We start from the raw sequence: 23,165 nt of genomic DNA, 5'->3' as shown, positions 1-23,165 counted from the left end.
TTGGTGCTAATCACCTTGTGTAATAGTGGTTATTTAATGACTCCTGGCCTTTTGAATGACCCAACCAAATGTGTTGAAATGCAAATCAGCTTCTTGTACCTCTCCTAAACGTATAGGATTTGGACAGTGGAGATGTTAAGAGGAGAGTTCATCTGTTTGAAACTCAAAGAAGGGTAAAGGAAGAAGATCCTATAATTCCCTTTAGTGATGGACCGATCATCTCCAAGTGGGGTGCGATCTCCAGATCATCCCGCACAGGTTATCACACAACAGATCCTATTCAGGCCACTGCTTCCCAAGGAAGTGCTACTAAGCCCATCAGTGTATCAGGTACAGTAAATGCTTCTTATTGCCAGCACCGCATAACACCACACAGGCATTTAGATTACTGCAGTGGACAGTTAATAACTCTGTGTATATCCATATTCTCTTATTGAAACTGGGAAGACATTGAATTGTACCTTAATTTGTTATAGATTATGTCCCTTACGTCAATGCTGTTGATTCAAGATGGAGTTCCTGTGGCTCAGATTCTACTTCATCAGCACGCTATATAGAACGGTATGAACTTTCCCTAGTGGCATTTGTTCAGACTGTTGTTCTATAATTTACAGCTACTCTAAAAATCCCAGGCAGAAGGAAAAAAAATCTAGAATATGAATTGCCTAGTAATTTTAAACATGGCAAGTGCTTTAGCTTTATGCAACATCAAGCATTGGAATTACCAATTCCAATAATTAAACTAGGGTAAATCTGATGTAGCTATTGTTAGCATCAGTGTGCTGAAGTGGACCGGTCACAGAACTGGGAACCAGCGACTGTTGAGCTGTAATCCCAATCCAGATATTGATTGCCATATGCGGCCTTCAACAAGTCACTTAACTTCTCTGCCTCAGTTTCCCTCAGGGTGGATTTGATTTAAATCCTCTTTTAAATCATTTAAATCACTAGTCAGGAAGACTTGATTTAATCATGGATTTCTACATAAAAGTGCATTCTTGTTGGTTGGTATAACCTTATACATATTCTTCACAACTCGGAAATAGATGTAGGTTTCATTTTTAGAAGATACACTCTATACATTTTTAAAGTGATTTATTTTGAAAACTTTTCAGGTTAGTTTTACAGCTATATCAGAAAATGAATGATTGTTTGCTTATTTCATTTACCAAAGGTAATTGAAGCAGATATTTATGAAGTCATTGGGAGTGAACTATCTCCAATTCAACAAGTTAATCATTAATATTTGGAGGATTTTCTTGCCATGCTGTATTAGGAGGAGAACATCACCAGACAGACATTTAAATTGTTTTATTTAACTAAAACAACAACATTACATATTCTGGGTTTTTTTCTTCAACAGGAAACATATAATATTATAACAAAACAAGCATATGAATTTTTGAATTTAGTTAAACATTCAAGTTTTTTGAAATCAGGTTTGTTTTTCTTAAAATTTTTTTTAACTAAAATAGTTAAATGAAATATTTTTTTAAAAAACACAAAAATTAAATCGACTCTGTCAGCCAGGTCAACAGGAGAAATTTAAAATATTGGCTTTTGCAGCTAACTCAGTTGTCTTCACCTTCATTTTCCTATTTGTTCATAATCTGGAAAAGAAAAACAACCTTCTCTGCTTTTTCAGGTCCCAAATGATTTCTCAATTTGGAATGAATTAGTCCAAAGGAAGAAAATAGTCTTGTCTCCTTAATCCATGAACTATTGGAACTCATTTACAAAACTTTTCTTGAACATTACATGAATATATTGTTTTATACTATAGAATTAGAATTTATAATCCCTATTCCATGATGAGATACCTTTGAGCTACAATGTATCTTAATTAAAACTATCTTTATATAGGTTTTTTCCTCAAAAAGCATTTAATCAAAAAAAATCGGATTTAAATAAAAAAAAAATCTGTTTTTTTAAAAAATCATTTATTTTACCCACCCTGGTTTCCCTATATGTAAAATGAAGGTACTTGCCTACCTCACAGGGGTGTTGTGAGGACTGACTAGGTAATGTTTGTAAAGTGCTAAGTATTATTTCATACACACCACTTTTATCCAGATGCCTAAGCTGTTTAGAGCTAAATTGCAAAGAATTGCAAATTGAGGGGTCATTGAGAAAACGATTCATTCTTTTATCACTGTCTATGACAATAACAGCTGCTTTTTTCTTTAAAGGGAAAGATTCATAGTTACTGATTTATCTGCTCACAGAAAGCATTCTAGTACTGGAGATCTACTGAGCATTGAACTACAACAAGTAAGATGATGTACCATTATTACAACTTTATATAATATAGTGTTTTTCATACAAACTATCTCAAAATGCTTTGCAGAATTTAATTGTACAATTACCAAAGTGACTGATAGGATTGAGAAAGCTAGAGCGTGTTCCTATTAACACTTAACACCAGGTTTGGTGCTTATTAACCTGAGCAGTCCCATTTATTTGAATAGGATTGCTCGTGGCAGAAAGTGCCTTGTCTGTTAAGTATTGGTATTTGCAGGATCCAGCCCTGGGATTGGGGAAGAAATTTTTTCCCTGATATGTATTCTCAGAATACACTGCATACAAATATATAATTGCCCGTTTAGAGAGAGCTGTTCTTTGTGTGGGGAGGTTTGTTTTGCAGTCTAACAATACAAAGTTTAAATGTAATTGAGTAACTATTATGTTTTTCCCCCCCCCACACAGGCCAAAAGTAATTCATTGTTACTTCAGAGAGAGGCTAATGCACTAGCCATGCAACAGAAGTGGAATTCCCTAGATGAAGGCAGTCGCCTTACCTTAAATCTTTTAAGCAAGGAAATTGATTTGAGGAATGGTGAGGTAAAGAAAAGGATGATTGGGATGTATCAGATCACTGAGGTTTTTGGGTATATATTTGGAAGTGTGACATTTAAAAATACTTATAACCTGCTCTTTTGGGTTAGTTACTGCTGCTGCACACGGTTCAGTGTCTGAGAGCAAGCAGATGCATTTGCTGTACTGCTTCTCAGTCCGGAGGTGGCTTGATCATGGAGGGACTCCACAGAAATGAGTTCTGTTTTATTACACCCTTATGGATTGCTGGGCACGGGTAGATACACTTAACTGGAAGTATACTTAAACATGGAAGATGGAAAGAGTCCATATTCATCAGTTCTCCCCCCAGCTATTTACATTATGTCAAGAAAACGACCTCTGTACTCTGCTCCAGTTGTAGGTGATACAAAGCTAAAACCTCTGCTAGTGTGCTCTGAAAAAAGATTGCTTTCCAACACCAACTTACTTTACACTACTCTGCAAGTAAGCAGGAAGTATCTAATCTTTTCTGTATCTAAAACACCATTGATATTCAATTAGCTGCCCATTTCTTATTCCCCCCCCCCCAGCCCCTCTTATCCCAGGAATGTGGATTATATTGTTTTCCATTTTCACTTGAATCCTTGAGGATTGTATACAGAAAGTGAAAAGTCTCTTGTATTTGCAGACTGACTATATTGAAGACTGTGCAGACACAAAGCCAGATCGGGACATTGAATTAGAGCTTTCAGCCCTTGATACTGATGAACCTGATGGGCAGGGTGAACAAATAGAGGTATGTACAAGAACTGCATGTTTGAAGAGGTCATGGAATTCTTTGATTAGTTGTTCAGCTGTTTCTAGAAACTTTCTTGTAAAATCAATCATTTGTTCATGTTTATAGTGGAAAATCTTTTAAAATAAAAAGGTAGGTTTTATATTGATCTTTGAATCTTCTTTGGCACCATTTTAGTATAGAACTTGGGCTGCTTTTGTGCTAGTCCCAGTCATCTCAGGTTGTCAGTGTTGCTCTAATTGCAAAAGTTTTTTAACCTTTTTTTTCTCTTAAATACAAGATAGCATTAGTAATTTTCTCCAATTTACAAAATGGAAACCAAAAGTATTTTAATAAATGTAAAGTCTATTACAGTATGGTTACTTAAACAAAACTTTTAAATCCCCTCATTTCTAATACTAAATTCATTAAAAAATTGTCCTTGCTCTTTATATTCCTGTTGTTGCCAGTGCCTTTGTCTTTTATATTTTGCTTCTATTAATAGTCTGCATTCAGTTCCTTAAACATTATTTCTTTCACCTTCATTGTGCAGTCATAGTGTTTTGATCTTGTTTCATACCACACAAAAGGATCATCACAGCCCTTCTCTAAAGCAGTCATGCATTCAAAAAGAATAGATATCTGTCATTAAGGCATTGCATAATGCATACTGGTTCTCCTGGTTTCCATACCTCTTTTGTTGTGCCACTTGTTAACTATAAAGTGAGTTAAAAACTGGTTGAAAGACTGTATTCAAAGAGTAGTTATCAATGGTTTGCTGTCAAACAGGAGGTGGATGTATCTAATATAGTCTCGCAGAGTCCATCCTGGGTCTGGTACTGTTCAGCATTTTCATTGATGATTTAGATAAGGGAATGGAGAAACATCCAAAAGGAGAAGAGATTCTAGGAGTAGCCTTTGACCCCAGAACCGTTACATAAAATAAATGGAAATCGGAAGACTTACCAAAGCAAGTAGCCACAATATTGATGGACGATCCTATCTTCTTCCCATAGGAGATTCTGGACATACAGCTAGGTATCAGTTCTCGGGATGACCAGCTGCTCAATGGAACATCTATAGAGAATGGACATCCACTCAAGAAACACCAAAAGGAACCTTTGGAGCAGAAGAGACAAAGTTTAGGTGAAGACCTTGTGATTCTGTGAGTGTTAGACAAAACAGCAGCATCAGAGTGGTTAAAACATGACTATTTAAAGAGGAACTGCTTAGCTTCTCATACTTGGATGAGATATCTGCAGTGTGTGTGCATGGTGAGGTGGGAAGAGTTCCCTGTTGAGAACTAGGAAGGACTGGCTTGTGATTATAAAACCCACCAAATGTACCATTGGTGCACCAGTTTTTATACATTTGTGTTACCTATTTTTCAGTATATATTAGGTAACAATTGATATAAACCTATGTTTTATGTATTCCCACACTGCACAGCAAATACAAAAGTATTTTTATAATTACCAGAATTCAGGGAAACTAGTCTCAGCAAGGTTGGCATTAAACTTAATTTCCACTAACCTCTTCTATGCCAAAAAAGTGCAAAATACTCTATGCTGGAATCACCCATGCTACTGTATTTTAACCATTTAATGGTGCCTTTGAAAACGAGGCACTCTGCATTTACTCTGTGAGCATACCCTTCTATAGTAAAATATTCTGCCTTTCCACTAACTACCATTTAATTTCACTATTTGCATCATTTAATGCACAGTTATTCTTGATATTTTGCATTAAGCTGAAGTTTAATATTTGTATGATTTATTTTTCCCCTCAGGGAGGAGCAGAAAGCAGTCCTGCCCGTAACTTGCTTCAGCCAGCCTATCACAGGATCCTTTAGCAATGCAAGCTGCCTGCCCATCAGCACATCAGTCAATGTTGGCAGCCTCATTTTGAAAAGTGCTCACATTATGTCTGAGGATAAAAACGACTTTTTAAAGCCCATTGCGAATGGCAAAATGGTTAACAGCTGAAAAGCATTCATCTTTCCAGCTTGTGACCACGCCGTGAAAGCATTTACACTAGCTTTTTATATATATAATATATATTATATAATGTATATTTTTTTTAAAAAAAAATAATATTGGGGTCATCCATTTCCTGTGGACTCTTTGATACTTCAAGCCCCTCTTGCATTAGCATTCTGAAAAGATAAATTTACTAGGGTAAGGCGTTCACTTTCCACAAATTAATGGAATTTGGACATTGTTTTACTTAAGCTTAAAGCAGCTTTTTATGAGTTTGTAGCAATCCGGTGCAGTAACTGAGCCGTTCTTATTTAAAATGGCTTCTATAGAAGATTAACAACTCAGTTATTTAAACTAGCAGGATCCTACAATGATACATCTAGTGAAAGTAAAAACTAATTTATTTGTCTCTATTTTGTTTAATGAGAAAGGAACTTGCATCTTGTTGCAGCTGCTTTTTCTTTAGTTGTGGAACTTTGCATGGAATATTGTTTCCTGATTGAAGAGTGAGAGGTAGGGATTCGTACTTTAGACTTTATTACAGGGTTAACACACTTTAGCTTCGTACTACTGCATTATATGCAGGACTGTGGTGCAGTGCTTCGCTATAGTTTTTTTTATTTGTTATTGTTTGTTTTTTCTCATTTCTGCTTTAGTACTGTTGATAGTTATATACAGGCTACTTGTCCAAGTAAAGTTACAAAAAGTAACCCAAGTGCCTAAATCCTTCAGCTAATGTTCTTGGTATTGATTTCTCCAAGTTATATGCACATCCATTTTTAACCATTTTGATAAATTATGCACTAATGTAACAGTGTGTTTTTTTTTTCGTTTGTTTGTTTTTTTTAATGCAGTCCTCCACCTGCATTTATAGAATCCAGATGACTTGGCAAAAGAATCAGGTGCTCTTGGCTTTCCCGTAAAAACCCTGTATGTAGTGTTTGCACTGACTAACAATATGGTATTGCTGATTGTTGTTGTTTGTTTGTTTTTAATTTAAACTAATTAGTGGGTTTTTTGGATACTCATTACATTGTCTTGGTTAAATATTGTTAATCATAACTTTGTATTCAGGTTTAATTTTGCTTGTTCACTAACTATTGATTGAACCTACAGTAATATAGCATTATCAGACCTACAGAGTTGTGCTGAAAATTGTATGAATATGTGCCCTGCTAAGATGTGACAGAAAACTCATATTAGATATGTCAACTGAAGATAGAGTACAAGCACTCTGGGCATAGTTTTCTTTAAAGTTTAAAAATTCAGTCACCATTTTGGAAAAGAAAGCAAGACCTTCCCTCCTGGTGATTACTATCTTATTGTTTGTCCTTTTCAGTTTCTTTGGTACATGTTTTACTTTTTTTAATGTTTTTATTAACTTCTGTGAAGTTGTTTACTCTGAAAATTGTACTGGAATATTTTAAGCCAAGCTAACCTTTCACCAGGTGTACTGTATGTTGTAAGGGCTTTTCCTGCTAGCAAAATGCTTAAAAAGGATCATGTTACTGGTCGTCTGAGTTATTTTACAAAATCACAGCGATATGTCAGATAAGATTTTGATAACTGTTTTGTGCACGTTTCTGAGGGGTGGGGGTTGGCATTTCCCTGAGGGTTACTGATTAGACTGAGAAAATATTGGTGTTTTGATATCTCTTAATGAACATGTCCATGAAATAATTATGTTGTAAATATATCTGAAAATCCAAGGGTTAGTTTTGATATTCTGGTGTCAGTATGGAAGATCTTACATACTTATTTAATACTAAAATGTAAAGAAATATTTGTAGAATAACAGTGAAGTAGCCTTTTCTTGGTTTCTTCGGCTATTTACTGTACCTTCCCTGATAGGCAGTGCCACCTCATCTCTGGAATAAGACTGGTATTTTGTTTCACTTTGCAGCCTGAAATGATTAGGAACAAGAATTAGACCACCTTGTCACCTTAACTCATTTCCTGTTGATGTTACAAATTAACATAGAACGCTAGACATGAACATGATTGTTGTATATTTTATATCAAGACCATTCTGTAAATATGAATTTATATTACTTTTGAAATGCTTCCGAAGTACTTTTATTTGCTGTATGTAATTCCAAAAGGATATGCAAATCAGTATGTCTATTTCATGGATATTTAAACAGTGAGATCTTCCACGTTGAAGGTAATGTAATTTTTTTAAAAAGATTTTTAAATTTTAAATTGCTATTTTGTTACAAAAATAGAGAAAATATAAAGGTTTGAAAAGTCCTTATTCGCCCTCAGGGAAAGAGCCCTCTGTGCTCCAGAACTCCACAGAACATCTTCAGCATGATCTGAGGGTGAATATATACTACATAAATTGATCTTGTGTATTTACCTTAACTTTTTAATTTTAAAATTGCAATTTTAAAACTTGGTTGTGCTCTGCTGGAGGGGAATTGGGATAAGCTGCTTACATACGTTTGTCTGTTTTGTCCAGTGAAAATACATCAGCCTAACATATTCCTGCCAACTTTACTGGCATGTCTAAGAACAAATGTATTTATATGTGCTTGTCTGCAGCAGAAGATCCCATGATATAGTAGCTTTCTAGAAAGACCACATGCTTCCTCTGTAAAGGAGTCAGTTCTGGGTTCAGGCTAATTTGTGTTCAACCTTTAATATCTAGAATGACACACACAAGAATTGAGGGATTTTTAATAGTGTGCCAACATTGTCTTACAGTTTTTAACACTGATTATATTCTTGCCATTAAACTATGTCCTCTGGTGCCCCAATAAGTGGAAGCTACAGATGGGAATATAGTTCTGGTTGTTCATTTTTGGCAAAGTTTCGTTAGTTGACCTGATACAAACCAATATGTGTTTGTGTATCTAGTTGCAAATCAGGTGCCTTTTTGGGCAATGGAAGGGCTAACTTTCTGACATTAAAAGTAGTGTGACTAATCTTCATGTGTAGTAGTAGTAGAGAATCCCATTTAGGTTTTTGGCCAAATATATTACGCTGTCAGAAAAAGGCCCATAGCAGATTAGAGAGTAGTGTGTGGTTCCTTTGCTCTGTGCAGACGAGCATATTTTTTTTCAGGAGAGGTACAGCCGGGGTTTCCATGTCAGTGATACAGAAATTGTATCAATATCGGAGTTAAAATGTGTTGCCTCACAACCTGGATTAATTCCTTGTTCTGTCTCATTTCCTGTGTGGGTTTTAGGACTAGCATTAATCTCTAATTCGATATGTCATGCTGTCTACTTTTTTATGACAAAGTAGTATCATTTACATTCTTAAGATCTAGATTATAGTAGAGTGACTGCCCTGCTACTGATATTTTGTTCCTGTAACAAGAAATGAATGAGTTAGTGTTCATACAGATTGTGCATTGTAGAATGTATACTAGACCTTTCAAAGAATAGGTTAGACTTCTTTTGCAAAGCAAATTGGCGTTGGTTCTTGATAGACTAGTACAGAGTGATACTAAAGTGTGATACTTAAGGACACCAGTTGTAGACATATAATTTGAAAAGTTTACTGCTTTGATAACACACTTGAAATTTTAGTTTAAATTCATGCTGATGAGCTGAATGCTGTTCTTGTGTGTTAGTGCTCTGGGCTGAGTGAGGTACAAAATTATACACAAAGAAAGGCCTGTGGAAAGAATATTTAAAAAAATCTTTTGTCAAAACCCAAAACAATTTGATAGTGTGTGGTTTTATTTTATTTTATTTTTGTTAAAGCACAATTTGTCAGATATCTGCTGTTGTACATAAACTCTATTTGAGAGGTATCTGCTAGCAGCTCCTTTATCATATTTGTCAAGAATTTTTTTTCACCATTATTAACCTGTGTCTGAAGGAAAATGTGAAATTTTAGATCTTAACGAAATAAGAAGTTAATGAATCATCCACAGTACTTGGAGCACATTACTTGTTATACTTGTTATAGTTTAATCCTTTTCTGTTAGGAAATCCCTCTAATGCAAGGGCCTCTCCTGCAAGCAGAAAACAATAAATGTGCTCTTTAAATGACCAGTTCTTTCCAGTACAAATGCACAGCTAACTCCTTGGTACTAGTGGTCACAATGCACCTCTTTGCTGGCAAGGGAGTGTTCTGACAACTCTAAGTGTCAAGGGTAAAATAAAGACAGCAAAATTATGAAAATTCCCCGCACTTGAGCAAAAACCTTTTATTCAAGGAAGACTGTCGCCAAAGCTCTTTCTTGGCCTTTCGTGTTTAACAAAGTTTGAAATAAAACAGAGCCTGGCTGCATTTATAACTATCAAAATCCAACATCATTTGCACATATCCCATCAATTTTATCCAGTGTAGGCCTCAGTTAATCCAAGGCATGAAAATGCATGCATTTTCTTCGCTGGGCAAACAAGTACATTATACTGTAGTTGTGATACAACACATGTGGCTTTTATTTGTACTGCACATACCCACTGTACAGCCACTTAGAGTATTGTGGTTAGCTTGCAGCATCTGCTGTCTGCATTTATACAGTTAACTGCATATTCTTTTCCCTGGAAGTTAAAGAAATTTTTTTTCTTGTTGCATTGATTACGTTTTATAAAATTGCTTAGCTGGAAAGTTGGGGAAAGAGGCCTGTTTGTCAATTGTACAACCGATTGTGAAGCTCTAGTGTGAATATTTTTACGTCTGTATTAGACATTTTCTTTGCAAATCTATTGTTCGATTGAAATGTAAATGAAATAAAAGATGGTGTACACCCATCATGTATAAAGCAGGCACCATCGCTACGATGGATTTAATGCTCATTTTTATGGTGCATTCTCAGCTTCTATTTAAAACTATAATTTAAAATCTGTAAAATGAAATGGGGATATATAGGGGAATAAATTCTATTCCATTTATTTCAATTTTGAATTTCCAAATTGTAATGTTTCCCTTTGTGTTATAGGAATAGGATTAAATGGGAAAGCTGGACCATATGGTCTGTATTTGGGGTGGGTTGGGGGAAAGATGGGGTGGGGTGGGCTTTGTGATAATACTGAATAGCGGAGTGAATTCTGTGTGTTTTTTGCTGTAGCACTGAAGTAAAGAGATATTAGCTTTGGCTGGTCACAGAATAGAGCATCATGGTTTTCAGTGTTTTGAGAGAAAATTGATGGAAAAAGTTTGCAGTACTTGACATGTATTTGCATGCAAAAAATAAAATGATTTGTCCACCTTAAGTGTGTGTTTGTAACTTGTGAGACCAAACCCTATCTCGTGTCCCCTTTTCGCCGCCCCACCTCACTCCATTCCTCCAGCACAGTGGTTCCCAAACTTTAACCACCTGTGAACCCCTTTCACTAAAATATCCAGTCTCGCGAGCCCCCTCATCAAAATGAATATTTCCAGGGATTTTCTCCTTTACCTGAGTATAAATTATAAAAGCAGTGATTTCGGAAATACAAAATTTGTTTTTATGACATGCTGATTACCCACTATTACTAATTCTTTATAATTTCAGTATTTTTATCACATTATGAAAACGGCAGCACTTCCCACCTCTCACTCTTGTCGCCTGTGTCACTCTGAATAAGCCTGTTCGTAGGACGAGGCTCCTGTGTTTCATCAGGGCCTATCAGCTGTGAAACAGCAGGAAAGGGAGCCCAGAAGCCAACTCCAAGAGCCCCCCCCTCCCCCCACAAGCATTCGGGTCTTGAGCCGTCCAGGCCCCCAGCGCCCATTACAGCAGCCTGCTGTTAAAAGCAGCAAAGACCCCCCCCCCCCCCTTTTCCGTTTCTGAGAGGGCGGCTTGAGGCTTACATCGCCTCCGGCTGACAGAGATGCTCCGCCGGGTCCCGAGGGCGAGCGCTGGCCCCACGCGGGGCCTTTTCCCGGGGCCCGTTCGCAGCGCCCCCCGTGGGCCCCGCGGCTGCAGCAGCCGGAGGCGCTCTAGCTGCGGGACGAGTTTAAACCCGGCCCCCCGGGCGATCCCAACTCTCTCTAGTCCCGGGGGGAGGGGGGGGTCAGGACGCCTGGGTTCTATTCCCGGCGGAAGGGGGGCCGGTGGGTCAGAGCAGGTCAGCTGCTGGAGCTCCGCGTGGCGCTGAGCGCAGGCTGCCTATCCCGATTAGCGAGGCGAAAACAACCCCCCCCCCCTTTTGGGAGGTGGTTGCGCTCCCGTCCGCTCAACGTGCATTGCCGCCGGGTTGTACCATTGCCAGCAAGGGACCGTCTCTCTCTCCCCTTCCCCACCCCTCGCTGAATGGGGCCGCCCTGCTTTCCCGGCCTCCTTTGCGCTGCTCGTCCTCGGGGGGCGCCGGAGCGGTGGGTGCGGGCGGCGGCGCCAGGAGGCCGCGCGCGGGGGGCGAGGCGGGGGCCGGCCGGGAGGTGACAGAGGGGCGGGGCCGGGTTCTGGATAGCGGGGGCAGGGGATCTGCCTGGTGGTCGGGGAGGGGTCGGGGAGGTTCGGAGGGGTGCTCTGGGAGGGAGGGGGTGCTGGTGGGTCGGGGGGAGGGGTGGTCTGCGTGGGAGGGGGAGGGGGTGCTGATGGGTCGGGGGAGGGGTCGGAGAGGTGGTCTGCGAGGGAGGGGGTGTGGGTGGGGAGGGAGAGGGGGGTGGTCTGGGAGGGGGTGCTGATGGGTCGGGGGAGGGGTCGGAGGGGTGGTCTGCGAGGGAGGGGGTGCGGGTGGGGAGGGAGAGGGGGGTGGTCTGGGAGGGGGTGCTGATGGGTCGGGGGAGGGGTCGGAGGGGTGGTCTGGGAGGGAAGGGGGTGCTGATGGGTCGGGGGAGGGGTGGCCTGGGAGGGAGGGGGGTGCTGGTGGGTCGGGGGGAGGGGGTGCTGGTGGGTGGGGAGGAGGGGTGGTCTTCATGGGAGGGGGTGCGGGTGGGGAGGGAGAGGAGAGTGGTCTGGAAGGGAGGGGGTGCTGGGGGGTGAGGGAGGGAGGGGAGTGCTGGGGGGTCGGGGGAGGGGTCGGAGGGGTGGTCTGCGAGGGAAGGGGGTGCTGGTGGGGAGGGGTCGGAGGGGTGGTCTGCGAGGGAGGGGGTGCGGGTGGGGAGGGAGAGGGGGGTGGTCTGGGAGGGACGGGGGTGCTGATGGGTCGGGGGAGGGGTCGGAGCGGTGGTCTGCGAGGAAGGGGGGTGCTGGTGGGGAGGGGGGAGGGGTCGGAGGGGTGGTCTGCGAGGGAGGGAGTGCGGGTGGGGAGGGAGAGGGGGGTGGTCTGGGAGGGACGGGGGTGCTGATGGGTCGGGGGAGGGGTCGGAGCGGTGGTCTGCGAGGGACGGGGGTGCTGGTGGGGAGGGGGGAGGGGTCGGAGGGGTGGTCTGCGAGGGAGGGGGTGCGGGTGGGAAGGGAGAGGGGGGTGGTCTGGGAGGGAGGGGGGTCGGAGCGGTGGTCTGCGAGGGAGGGGGGTGCTGGTGGGTGGGGGGGTGGTGGCCCAGGATCCCTTCTGGAGCTGCTGTGCCTACAGCTCCATAGCCAGGCCTGGCACTTTCCAGAGCTGATGGGGTTGGAGGCTGAAGGTAAAACATGGTGAGAAATATCGGTTACACAGAGAGCTCTTCTCGGTCCCTTTGTGACATGTTCCTACATCTGCATTTATAGTCAGCGAGACCAGCACTGGTGGAGAGGTGGCCCAGAGGTCAGCCCTGCAAACGAGCCAGGAACTGTGAGTCTCCTGATTTGTTTTTAGTTTATGGGCCCAGCCCGTTTTCTTTCTTTTCTTTTCTTTTCTTTTCTTTTATTTAAAATGTTTGTACAAAACAAGGAGGGAAAAAATACTACATGTGCATTTATTCCGTTCAGGTTTTCTTATAGGTACAGGCTGTGTATACTGGTTTCCTGTTCCCTTTGCTCAGGTAACATTAATAAATATGACAGGTTTCAGAGTAACAGCCGTGTTAGTCTGTATTCGCAAAAAGAAAAGGAGTACTTGTGGCACCTTAGAGACTAACCAATTTATTTGAGCATGAGCTTTCGTGAGCTACAGCTCACTTCATCGGATCCGATGAAGTGAGCTGTAGCTCACGAAAGCTCATGCTCAAATAAATTGGTTAGTCTCTAAGGTGCCACAAGTACTCCTTTTCTTTTTATTAATAAATATGGAAATTTATTTGAGCATAAGCTTTCGTGAAGTGATACTGTAGCTCACGAAAGCTTATGCTCAAATAAATTTGTTAGTCTCTAAGGTGCCACAAGTCCTCCTTTTCTTTTTACAGATACAGACTGACATGGCTGCTACTCTGAAACCTATTAATAAATATGGTAATGTAGGAGGACATTGTTTCCTTTCTATGTTTGTCTTCAGAACCACCTTTGTTCTTCCCTGGTACACATGACCACCCTCATTCTAAGGCCCAGATATAGGCCATATATGGGGCAAACAGCCAGAAACAGTGCAGGCATAAACTTGGTTTGATTAGAGATTCATTTTTAATAACATTAATCTGAGTTTAGTAATTCTGCAATAAATCCATTGCATTTGAACAGCACAGACCAGGAGACTGGCTTCATCTACATTCATATCTGCAAAGTGTCAAAACCATTGTATGGTTTCCTGCTGATGGCAAAAACTTTAGGTGTGCTAAAATATTCTGTCTTGAAATTAATTTTTAAACAAAAAGAAAGTAAAAAGGAACAACAGGCCAGTTTGAGATAGAGATACCAAATATAGAAGTTGAGCACAAATTAGATCTCTGTGAAACATTATAGCTAAGTTTGGCAGAATTTGATTTTTATTTTTATTTTTTATTATTTTGGTAGATGATGTCAATGTTTGTTTTTAAGCATTTTTTTAATTTTTATCAGTTTAAATTTTCACAGTTGTGGAAACTTATGGGTGTTAATCTTTTTTTTTTCTTTCAATTTTCAGAGTTGCGGGAAGTTATGGGGAGGGTCAGACATTATTATGTAATAATATTAGACACCGATTCAAAAAGTTAAAGCATTATAACCATTAAAACACAAATTGTCAAAATATGCCAAGTAAATCTCCTTTAATAAAAGTTTTCAAGCAGTATTTTTCTGGCTTTGCCTATCCGTACATTTTTATTTTTGGTGGGAATATGTTTTTCAATTGGTGTTTGTACAATGAAATCAACACTTGCCAGCATTTATTGCTAAGTAGGTTAACTATTAAATGTTGTCTTATGGTAGCACAGGAGTGATCTTCTAAAGTTTTCCCCTATGTACACAACAAAAGCACCGTACTAGAGAGGGACTTGAGATGCTTTTTGTTATCAACTCAAAGAGAAATGAACTACCTACAGAATCACCAAAATGACTTTTTGCAGAACTAGGGTTGTACCGTGGTGGTCTTGCATCTAAGAACTGACCCAATCCAACCCTATTTAGCTTGCAAGAACTGAAGTGATCATTTTGAAGACATATAGTTGCAGACTTGCTTTATCATGTGTGTAATTTGTTACACTCCACACACTCTGAGTTAATTTGAAATAAGCAGAATATCTCTGTTTTGTACATAAATCTGCCTGTTAGATGGTGCACTATAACTAGAAAATACCTGTAAATTAATCGTTGTTAATTTGAGTTCCATTTGATACACAGGAAAGAATTGGAATTTTGTGTCAGGATACAGGCCTCAGGCATACATGGTACCCACTTTTTTTTTTTTTCCTGGTTTCTTTGCTCTACCTTTTCTCTGTATTGGAAAATAGTTTGCTTGGTGTGCAAGCAGAAGAGAAGGTAAAAAGAAATCAGAATTCTCCCACAACCAAGCCCTTAAGCAAAACTAATTACCTCTTGCAGAACAGGGAATCGCCTCCAATCCCAGGTCTCCTGAATGTAATGAACACTTTAATTTCTTGAGCAGACATAATGCTAAGGATCTCTAAACATTTTCCAGTAGTACATGGAAATAAAATAGAATACCTAAATTCAGCATGACAGAGCAACTTTTTGGCTCAGTTTAAAGCTGGCAGGGGGTTTTAAGGGTGTTAACTTCTTTCATTCCTTGGTTTTCGTTCTCCATGAGCCCTGTTTCATATATGGATGAACACTTAGAAAAATACAGCTGTCTTTTGACTGTGTGCTGTGTTGTGCTATTAGTCAAATTTGACAATGTACCTTATCCAAAATACTAGCTGGTTACCTCTGTGTTTCTCTAGGGTAGATACAGGCCATATCCTTCTGCATCCGATGAAGTGAGCTGTAGCTCACGAAAGCTCATGCTCAATTGTGAGTTAAATCCTTGAGGGGGCCATTTAGGGATCTGGGGCAAAAATTGGGGATTGGTCCTGCTTTGAGCAGGGGGTTGGACTAGATGATCTCCTGAGGTCCCTTCCAACCCTGATATTCTATGATTCTATGTGGAGAAATAAATTGGTTAGTCTCTAAGGTGCCACAAGTACTCCTTTTCTTTTTGCGAATACAGACTAACACGGCTGCTACTCTGAAACATATCTTCTGTGTAATTTTTCTCTACTCTGAAAAATAATCTCAGTAATCATCACCTTTTAGCCTGAATCATCTGGCTATCTACTCATTAATCTGCATAATCCTACTTTCAACAGTTTGCAGATACTGCTAGTGGTTGATAGAAAACCTAAAAACACTACTTTCTCCTTACACTATAGATTGTGCCCTTGTCATAGAAATAAAGACAGTTAGGTCCACCTCATCAACATATGATATAGAGTCAGTCACACACACTCATACCCCCCCCCCCCAAAAATAAATTGGAAATAGGTTACTCAGTTTTACAGCAGGCGCTTCCGGGTCGCAGTTCACACCAGTGAAGGGTTTGCTTTTATTCCATCGGCCCTGGAGAATTGTTGTGGAAGCTGTTAGCGGAGCTCTGAACTCGGCCCTGGAGAATTGTTGTGGAAGCTGTTAGCGGAGCTCTGAACTCTCTTTACAGCCCGAGGCAGTAATTCAGTTTATGGTCTCTTATGTTTGACGCTGTTTGCTCTTACGCCCATTTGGTTTTAGAGGGTGTATGTAAATTACTAATGCCCCAGATAGCTTTTTCAGGGAATATCCTCCTCCTGCTGTCATCGGCTAATCTCTAGCCAACAGAACGGTATTTAGATGGAGAAATGGTGTAACTCGGGTCAATTGATGGATGTAAGGGTAATTGTGATTAGTACATATTGGCTTGGCAAATTCAATTTTTAACTTTTTTAGTTTTGACTGATAATATTGATTATTTTTAAGCATTTTTAAAATATATTTATCTATTTAAATGTTCATAGTTGTGGGAAACTACCAGAGGGTCAGACAATAATGGTTTAATGATAGAAGTTAAAGCTTTATAACCATTAAAACACAAATTATCAACCTCATATACAAAATAAATATCCTTAAATCAAACTAATAAGTTTTCAAGCAGTATTTTTCTTATTTTGCCTATCTGTATGTTTCGATTATTATCGATGTAAATATTTTTTGCTGGTTTGTGTCTGTGTGGTGAAATCAATATTTACCAGTAAAAATCTAATTCTTCCAAGCCTTGTTGTAGCACTTCTGCTAGTATCTGAGGTGCCAGCATTATCAATTTGCGTAATATGCTACAACTGAGTTTTATTAAAGTGAAAATGAGCTTTGTGAAATGTTAACTGCTTGCGAGTCCTGCACAGGCAGATTAACAAAAACAACTTATTTGCCAAATATAATGATTTATTTGCACACTGGTACTATATAAATTATAAATATAATTATATTTTGTAAAAATTGCAGACTTGCAACTACACAGACTAATGCCAAAAGCAGAGTTCCCCTCTTGCTACAGAGCTTATCCTTATTGTGAAATGACCTGTGAAACTGACAGTTGTTAGTACACAAAGCACCATTGGTTAAAATATATATCTTTCTTTTTCCACGCTTGCATTACATAAATTTGAGAAAAGAGATTTGCTGGAGGTTTGTTGAGATTCTGTTTGATTCTGGAAAGAGACCAGGTGCCAACTTTGAGCCTACATAGAATTTTTCATGTTTAGTAATAATCTCCTAGAGATAAGCTTCTAAAAGAAACCCTGAAGGATATTTCTTGAGATACAAGTTGATACTGCGCACTGTCTCCTTTTCTTTGTAAGGGAAGGTGGGGGTAAGGAATAAGGGTTAGAATTTAACTTTTAATATTTTTAAAAACTGTATTGTAACATTCCTGTTTTTTCTGTATTTTCACTGCAAGCTTTTAATTGCGTTAGTGGCTTTGATACTTTATCAAAAGTGCATACAACTGTTAGTCTCATTGATCATGTTCCGATCATCATTCGCCATTGCTAAAACATTAGTAATTGTGCGCACAATACTAGAAGTTGAAACTTAATAAATGTAAAAAATCCAGAAGGAAATGTAATTGGCGCAGGTTTTACGGTTGGGTATGTAGTGATCTTGAACCATTGTTAATGAACAGAACTATCATCTCTGAATAAATATTTTGAATGCCTCATACTTTATCTATTGAAGAAAAAACTGTAATAAAGAGCTTTTTGTTGTTTGTTTTTGGTTTACTCATCATTTCAGATGTGTTTATTATCAATTCATTCACAAAGAGGTTGGCTAGTTGCAGCATAGTCTTGTTGGTAGTGGTTTATAAACTGTTCTCATTTGAATAGCCGACCTTCATGCTTTTCTCTGGAGGATTATGGGGCTAATGCTGTACATTTGAGGTGATACTTGATAGTGTTTGTGGGTGCGGTTGTATAAAGCAGAGAGGCATTGATGCTGACCTACCCCTCTCTCTCTTTAGAATTGATGCTGACCTACCCCTCTCTCTCTTTAGAATACCATGACTACTTTAGATGATAAACTGCTTGGTGAGAGGCTCCAGTACTACTACAGCAGCAGTGAAGATGAGGACAGTGAGAAGGAAGATAAGGTCAGAGAGAGCGCCGGTCCCGACACGATTGGTGGGGAGGTGGAGCTGAGGAGCGAGGGCACTGCAGTTAATACAGGTACTGTGACATAAAATATTTTATCCTCCTGTGCATGCCTGTCCAGGACTGGGAGAGAGGAATCCGTACCCACACAACTGGGACATACATAAATAGGACATTCAAGAGTAGCACTTTTCATTAGGGCTCAGCAACAGGATAATAGCAAGGTGAAATTGATGAGGACACATTTCCATACTAACTGCTGGAGGATATCTCTAAACCTGGATGGTGGTAATGTGTCAAAGCTCAGTACAGATATTAATCTTCACAACATCCTTTTGAGATTAATAGGAAAGTAATATAGGTAGGTAAGCTTTATGTCTATTATAGAGATAAGAAAACAGACACAGCGAAGTTGAGTGACTTGTTCAAGGACATAAGAGTCAACTGCAGAAATGGGGAGTTACTTGCTACCATTCCTATGCTTTATTATAGTGTATTGAGCAGTATACAATAAGCCTAAAACATGGTCTGTCCTTTAACTGCTATTTGTAAAGGACTCTGAGATCCTGAATGGAAAGTGCAATAGACAAAGATTGTTTCTGTCTAAGCAAAATACCTGCATGTTTTACCTTCAGGTCCAAAGGGTGTCATAAATGATTGGCGAAGATTCAAGCAACTGGAGACGGAGCAGCGAGAGGAGCAGTGCAGAGAGATGGAACGACTTATAAAAAAGTTATCCATGACTTGCAGATCTCACTTGGATGAAGAGGAGGATAAACAGAAGCAGAAAGAACTTCAGGAAAAAATCAATGGAAAGGTAACCTAGGAGCACAGTAAGAGACTTCTGTGTTAATAAATTTTAGCAGTTTCTGTTTTTCAGCTGCTTTGCAAAAAATCATGAATGGTAATTGCATGGTAGTTATTTATTATTGCTTTTAACAGGTGGAAAAATTGAGACCGAGCACAATGATTACCTACCTCCCAGAAGTAGTGTCAAGATGATTTAATGTTTGTGCAGTACTTTGAAAATGTTATACACTTAAGTGTTAAGTAATAAGTGACTGGCCCAAGACCACTGACGGAGTCTGTATCAGACACAGTGTATTTTCCTTGCATGCATTCATCAAATTTATTTCCAAGTTTGTGAAACAGTTTAAAAAAAAAAGGGGGGGGGGGGGGAACGACAATGCAGCAACTGTGCCTGAAAAATATCTTCATCTTGTAAGTTAATGAGAGTTGTGTAAGACTGTCTGCTTTCCAGGAGGCCTGATTGATTATAATGTACGGTAAATGAATGTTAAGAGATCAGTTTAGTCTTCAAACTGACAGGAAAGCATTAGACATCAAAGGCAGAAAATGGCAGAGGTGGTAAATTATTTAAAAGCTAAGTGGGATGTTTTGGTCAATTGACTTGTATTACCAGTTCCTATGAATCTGATTGAACAGGTTGCTAAAGTGGTGGTGCTATTTGACAATAAACCAGTATTATGTTCATGAGTTATTAGTTACATTTGGTCACTCATGCCCAACAATTTAAGATCATAAAGTGATAATGGGGGGAAATTGCTTGAATTTTAGGTATCTGTTTGTTTTTAATTTACACGAACTTCACATTTCCAAAGAGATTTTCTCTCTGCCTGAAATAATCACTGTTTTTCACTGATTTTTTTGTGTTCCCCTGCTGACTGCAACAGCATTAAACTAACAAACCCTACACCTAGAGCATGATGACTAATTCTTAATGAAGCAAGATGTTGAAAGATAACCACAAAACCCAAGTTAATTCCAATGCCAGAGAAAACATGGGAACATTTATTTTTGCCAAAGAAATAAATCTGGTATGGAAATAAATGTTCAGTTTCTAATATAGATTTACTCTATTTACTTAGGGAAAAAAGATGAAAAAACAAACTGGGAATCTGACAGTATCCACTCAAATTGGAAATAATGTCCAAGCTGCCCATCTAAGAGCAGTATTGGCAGCTTACTTGGAGCATGTGGCCATAGCTAATTTGAATAAAATGGGAGCACATTATAGTCACTCACTTTTAATCCAGCCTATGGAGGCTAGAAGTCCCCATGTAGGAAACTCTGTCTTTATCAGATATGCTTTCCGGATGGACCAAAATGGAGTATCTTATGGTGGGAACTCTGGCCTCCATGGTCTGTACCTTGGTATTAACGATGAAGAACGATGCAGGTCAAACTCTGTCCATCCTTGATTTAAATACTAACTGCATGTAACATGTATGGAGTTCTAGATTTCTCTCTCTGGTGCGTTTATGACGTTTCTTTGTGCACCTTATAGATGACTTTACAAGAATATAACATGATTCATGATGGCGAAGATGATGAAGCCTTTTTACAGCAGTACAGGAAGCAGCGAATGGAGGAGATGAGGCAGCAGCTGCATAGCGGGCAGCAGTTTAAGCAGGTTTTTGAGATCAGCAGTGGGGAAGGGTTTTTGGACACTGTTGATAAAGAACACAAGAACACGCTGATCATGATCCACATCTATGAAGATGACATCCCTGGCTCTGAATCTGTGAGTGGCTGCATGATCTGTCTTGCTGCTGAATACCCTACAGTCAAATTTTGTCGAGTAAAGAGTTCCCTGATTGGTGCCAGCACTCGCTTTACGAATAATGCTCTGCCTGCTTTGCTCATCTATAAGGGAGGGGAACTCATTGGCAACTTCGTCCGAATCACCGACCAGCTTGGAGAAGATTTTTTTGCCGTGGACCTGGAGGCTTTTTTACAGGAGTGTGGTCTGCTCCCAGAGAAGGATCTGCTGCTCCTGACTTCCATATGTAACCCATCTGCATGTTATAGTGAAGACAGTGATTTGGAGATAGACTGAAAAAAGTGAACAAAAGGGTTCAGTAAGCTGGGGTTGCCCTGTGGGGTCTCTTGTTGCTGTAGATTGTTCATTTGTTCTTTTCCGTATTTTTTGTATATTTTTTCTCTCCTTCCCATGCACTTTGGCTTTTAGCCCATTAGTACTTTAAGAGCCTTTATTGTATGTAATGTAAAGAATTCTTAACGTGTGGTTAAATTGCTTCAATAAAATGGAAACTAAAAGTGTCTTGCACCTAGTAAAGTGTTTTTGAAGTGTATAAATGTGAAGCAAATCTTAAATTGATTGCCAGTGGTTATTCAGCAGCTCCTCTTACATAGTCAGTCCTGTTCTACATATAATCTCATCCTTTGAATTATATAGACCAGTGGTTCCCAAACTTGTTCCACCGCTTATGCAGGGAAAGCCCCTGGCGGGCCAGGCCGGTTTGTTTACCTGTCGTGTCTGCAGGATCACTGCTCCAGGCCAATGGGAGCTACTGGAAGCGTCGGCCAGTACATCCCTCAGCCTGTGCCACTTCCAGCAGCTCCCATTGGCCTGGAGCAGCAAACCGCGGCCACTGGGAGCTGCAATCGGCCGAACCTGTGGACGTGGCAGGTAAACAAACCGGCTCGGCCCGCCCGGGGCTTTCACTACACAAGCGGTGGAACAAGTTTGGGAACCACTGATATAGACGGTTAATTGGTGCTGGTAGAAAGTCCTGGCTTGGTGGCCTGGGAACTGACGTCCTCTGTTTAGGGAAGAGATGTGGCACAGGAAGCATCATGTGAACCCTGACATGGGGGAATCTAATCCCTGTTTGTTCATTCAATCAGGCTTTTGCTTGTTTGCTTAGAGTCGGCAGGGCTACCAATGGAGCAGGTGATTTATTTATTTTTATTATTATTATTATTTATTATTATTTTTTTAAGTGGACACCTACACAAAAGGAATAGGATTGAGACCATGAGCTTCTAAGACGGTCCATTACAAGAACAGCTTTAATCATTACTAACCTGAAGCTGGATTCACACCAGTGAATCAAAAGTGAAAGGCCCCATATCCCATTCCCTGTCTCTTACATGTTCCACTCTTCAAAAGTCTTGTAGTTTTGACAGTGTAGAGTATTTCCCCCTCTCACTTGATAACTAGCGCAATTCACCACTCCATCCTAAAAGTTATTCTTTAGTGGGACAGTGGTCTTCATTATTTAACCCTATATTGGATCTAAATGTGAGAATCTTTCTTCGTTCAGAACTCTCTAAATGATGCTCCCTATAGCCTTTTAAAATATTGATCCATGGGTTTGCTAATGGTTACTTGAGCAGAGGGAGGCCAGCGTTAAAAGCAACCCATCACAAGTAGCGAAAAGTGGGAGTGTTGTATGACATCCCAGTGACAAAATACAGGGTGAAGAGAGTTTTGCCATTAACTTTGATGACGCCAGGATTTCACTCACCATCTGTATAATTCCCTCAGAAACATATGTTAAATCAGTACTAAATTCTGTTCCCATCCCAGTTTATTCATATTACACCTTTCAGCTAGGTGCTTTGGAATATTATGGTTGAGAACTATCCCTGAATTTAAAGGACATACACATAAATAGAGAGACAAAGTGAGGGAGGTAATATCTTTTATTGGACCAGCTTCTGTTGGTTAAAGAGACAACCTTTCCAGCTTACATGGAGTTCTCAGTACCTTTCCCAGACCTGAAGAAGAGTTCTGTGTAAGCTGGAAAGCTTGTCTGTTTCACCAACGGAAGCTGGTCCAACAAAAGATGCCTCACACACCATGTCTCTCTGATATCCTGGGACCAACATGGATACAACAACGCTGTAAACATACACACAAAAGAGACTGGAAAGGAATCTTCTGCATCTGGATCTCTTAGTGTCCCAGTAGATGATGTCTCAGACTTGGGAGAAATAGAGAAGCCATTTCTGTGGCTTCCCCACTTTCTGCAAAGCCCTGATTCACGCTGCCCATGTGGGGGCTGGTGGGGCCT

General features: G+C 40.0%; 2 protein-coding genes and 1 long non-coding RNA gene across 10 annotated transcripts in view; 2 read left to right on the top strand and 1 right to left on the bottom strand.

The window, feature by feature from the left end:
* The window catches only part of RC3H2 (ring finger and CCCH-type domains 2), a 35,863-nt gene extending 30,259 nt beyond the window's left edge, over positions 1–5,604 (top strand). For 5 of the 6 annotated variants that reach the window (XM_084650288.1, XM_084650290.1, XM_084650289.1 and 2 more), the window contains 7 exons: positions 117–330; positions 477–561; positions 2,190–2,271; positions 2,707–2,841; positions 3,485–3,592; positions 4,588–4,736; positions 5,361–5,604. In XM_084650288.1, the coding sequence (XP_084506414.1) occupies positions 117–330; positions 477–561; positions 2,190–2,271; positions 2,707–2,841; positions 3,485–3,592; positions 4,588–4,736; positions 5,361–5,556 (969 nt within the window). In that variant the 3' untranslated portion in view covers positions 5,557–5,604. The remainder of the gene's footprint in view (positions 1–116; positions 331–476; positions 562–2,189; positions 2,272–2,706; positions 2,842–3,484; positions 3,593–4,587; positions 4,737–5,360) is intronic. The other variant, XM_084650292.1, reaches the window with a different exon arrangement.
* LOC311532118 lies at positions 1,516–10,714 on the bottom strand. The gene is made up of 3 exons (XR_014714337.1): positions 7,390–10,714; positions 4,538–4,690; positions 1,516–1,610 (listed from the first exon to the last, which is right to left on the bottom strand). It is a non-coding gene; the product is annotated as an uncharacterized lncRNA (long non-coding RNA).
* A 997-nt stretch (positions 10,715–11,711) lies between these two features.
* Positions 11,712–21,405, top strand: PDCL (phosducin like). 3 transcript variants are annotated; one of them, XM_084650310.1, is made up of 5 exons: positions 11,712–11,808; positions 13,085–13,148; positions 18,225–18,396; positions 18,957–19,138; positions 20,630–21,405. In XM_084650310.1, the coding sequence occupies exons 1-5, from the start codon at positions 11,747–11,749 to the stop codon at positions 21,179–21,181; spliced, it is 1,032 nt and encodes a 343-aa protein (XP_084506436.1). In that variant the 5' UTR covers positions 11,712–11,746; the 3' UTR covers positions 21,182–21,405. The 3 variants fall into 3 exon arrangements, with proteins under 3 accessions (XP_084506436.1, XP_084506438.1, XP_084506437.1); XM_084650312.1 differs by lacking the exon at positions 11,712–11,808 and adding an exon at positions 11,817–11,871; XM_084650311.1 differs by lacking the exon at positions 11,712–11,808 and adding an exon at positions 12,907–13,002.
* Positions 21,406–23,165: the final 1,760 nt, after the last annotated feature.

This window comes from Lepidochelys olivacea (genome assembly GCF_965140295.1).
Source record: "Lepidochelys olivacea isolate rLepOli2 genome assembly, chromosome: 16".
Taxonomy (NCBI): domain Eukaryota; kingdom Metazoa; phylum Chordata; order Testudines; family Cheloniidae; genus Lepidochelys; species Lepidochelys olivacea.
This window is presented reverse-complemented; position numbering and strand designations above follow the sequence as displayed.

What these genes read in the sequence shown, in the direction of transcription:
- PDCL (XM_084650310.1), top strand. Translation starts at nt 11,747, where the DNA reads ATGGGGCCGCCCTGCTTTCCCGGCCTCCTTTGCGCTGCTCGTCCTCGG. An exon ending in CTGCAAACGAGCCAGGAACT is followed by an intron (nt 13,149 to 18,224) that starts GTGAGTCTCCTG and finishes CTCTCTCTTTAG; the next exon opens with AATACCATGACTACTTTAGA. An exon ending in GGGCACTGCAGTTAATACAG is followed by an intron (nt 18,397 to 18,956) that starts GTACTGTGACAT and finishes TTTTACCTTCAG; the next exon opens with GTCCAAAGGGTGTCATAAAT.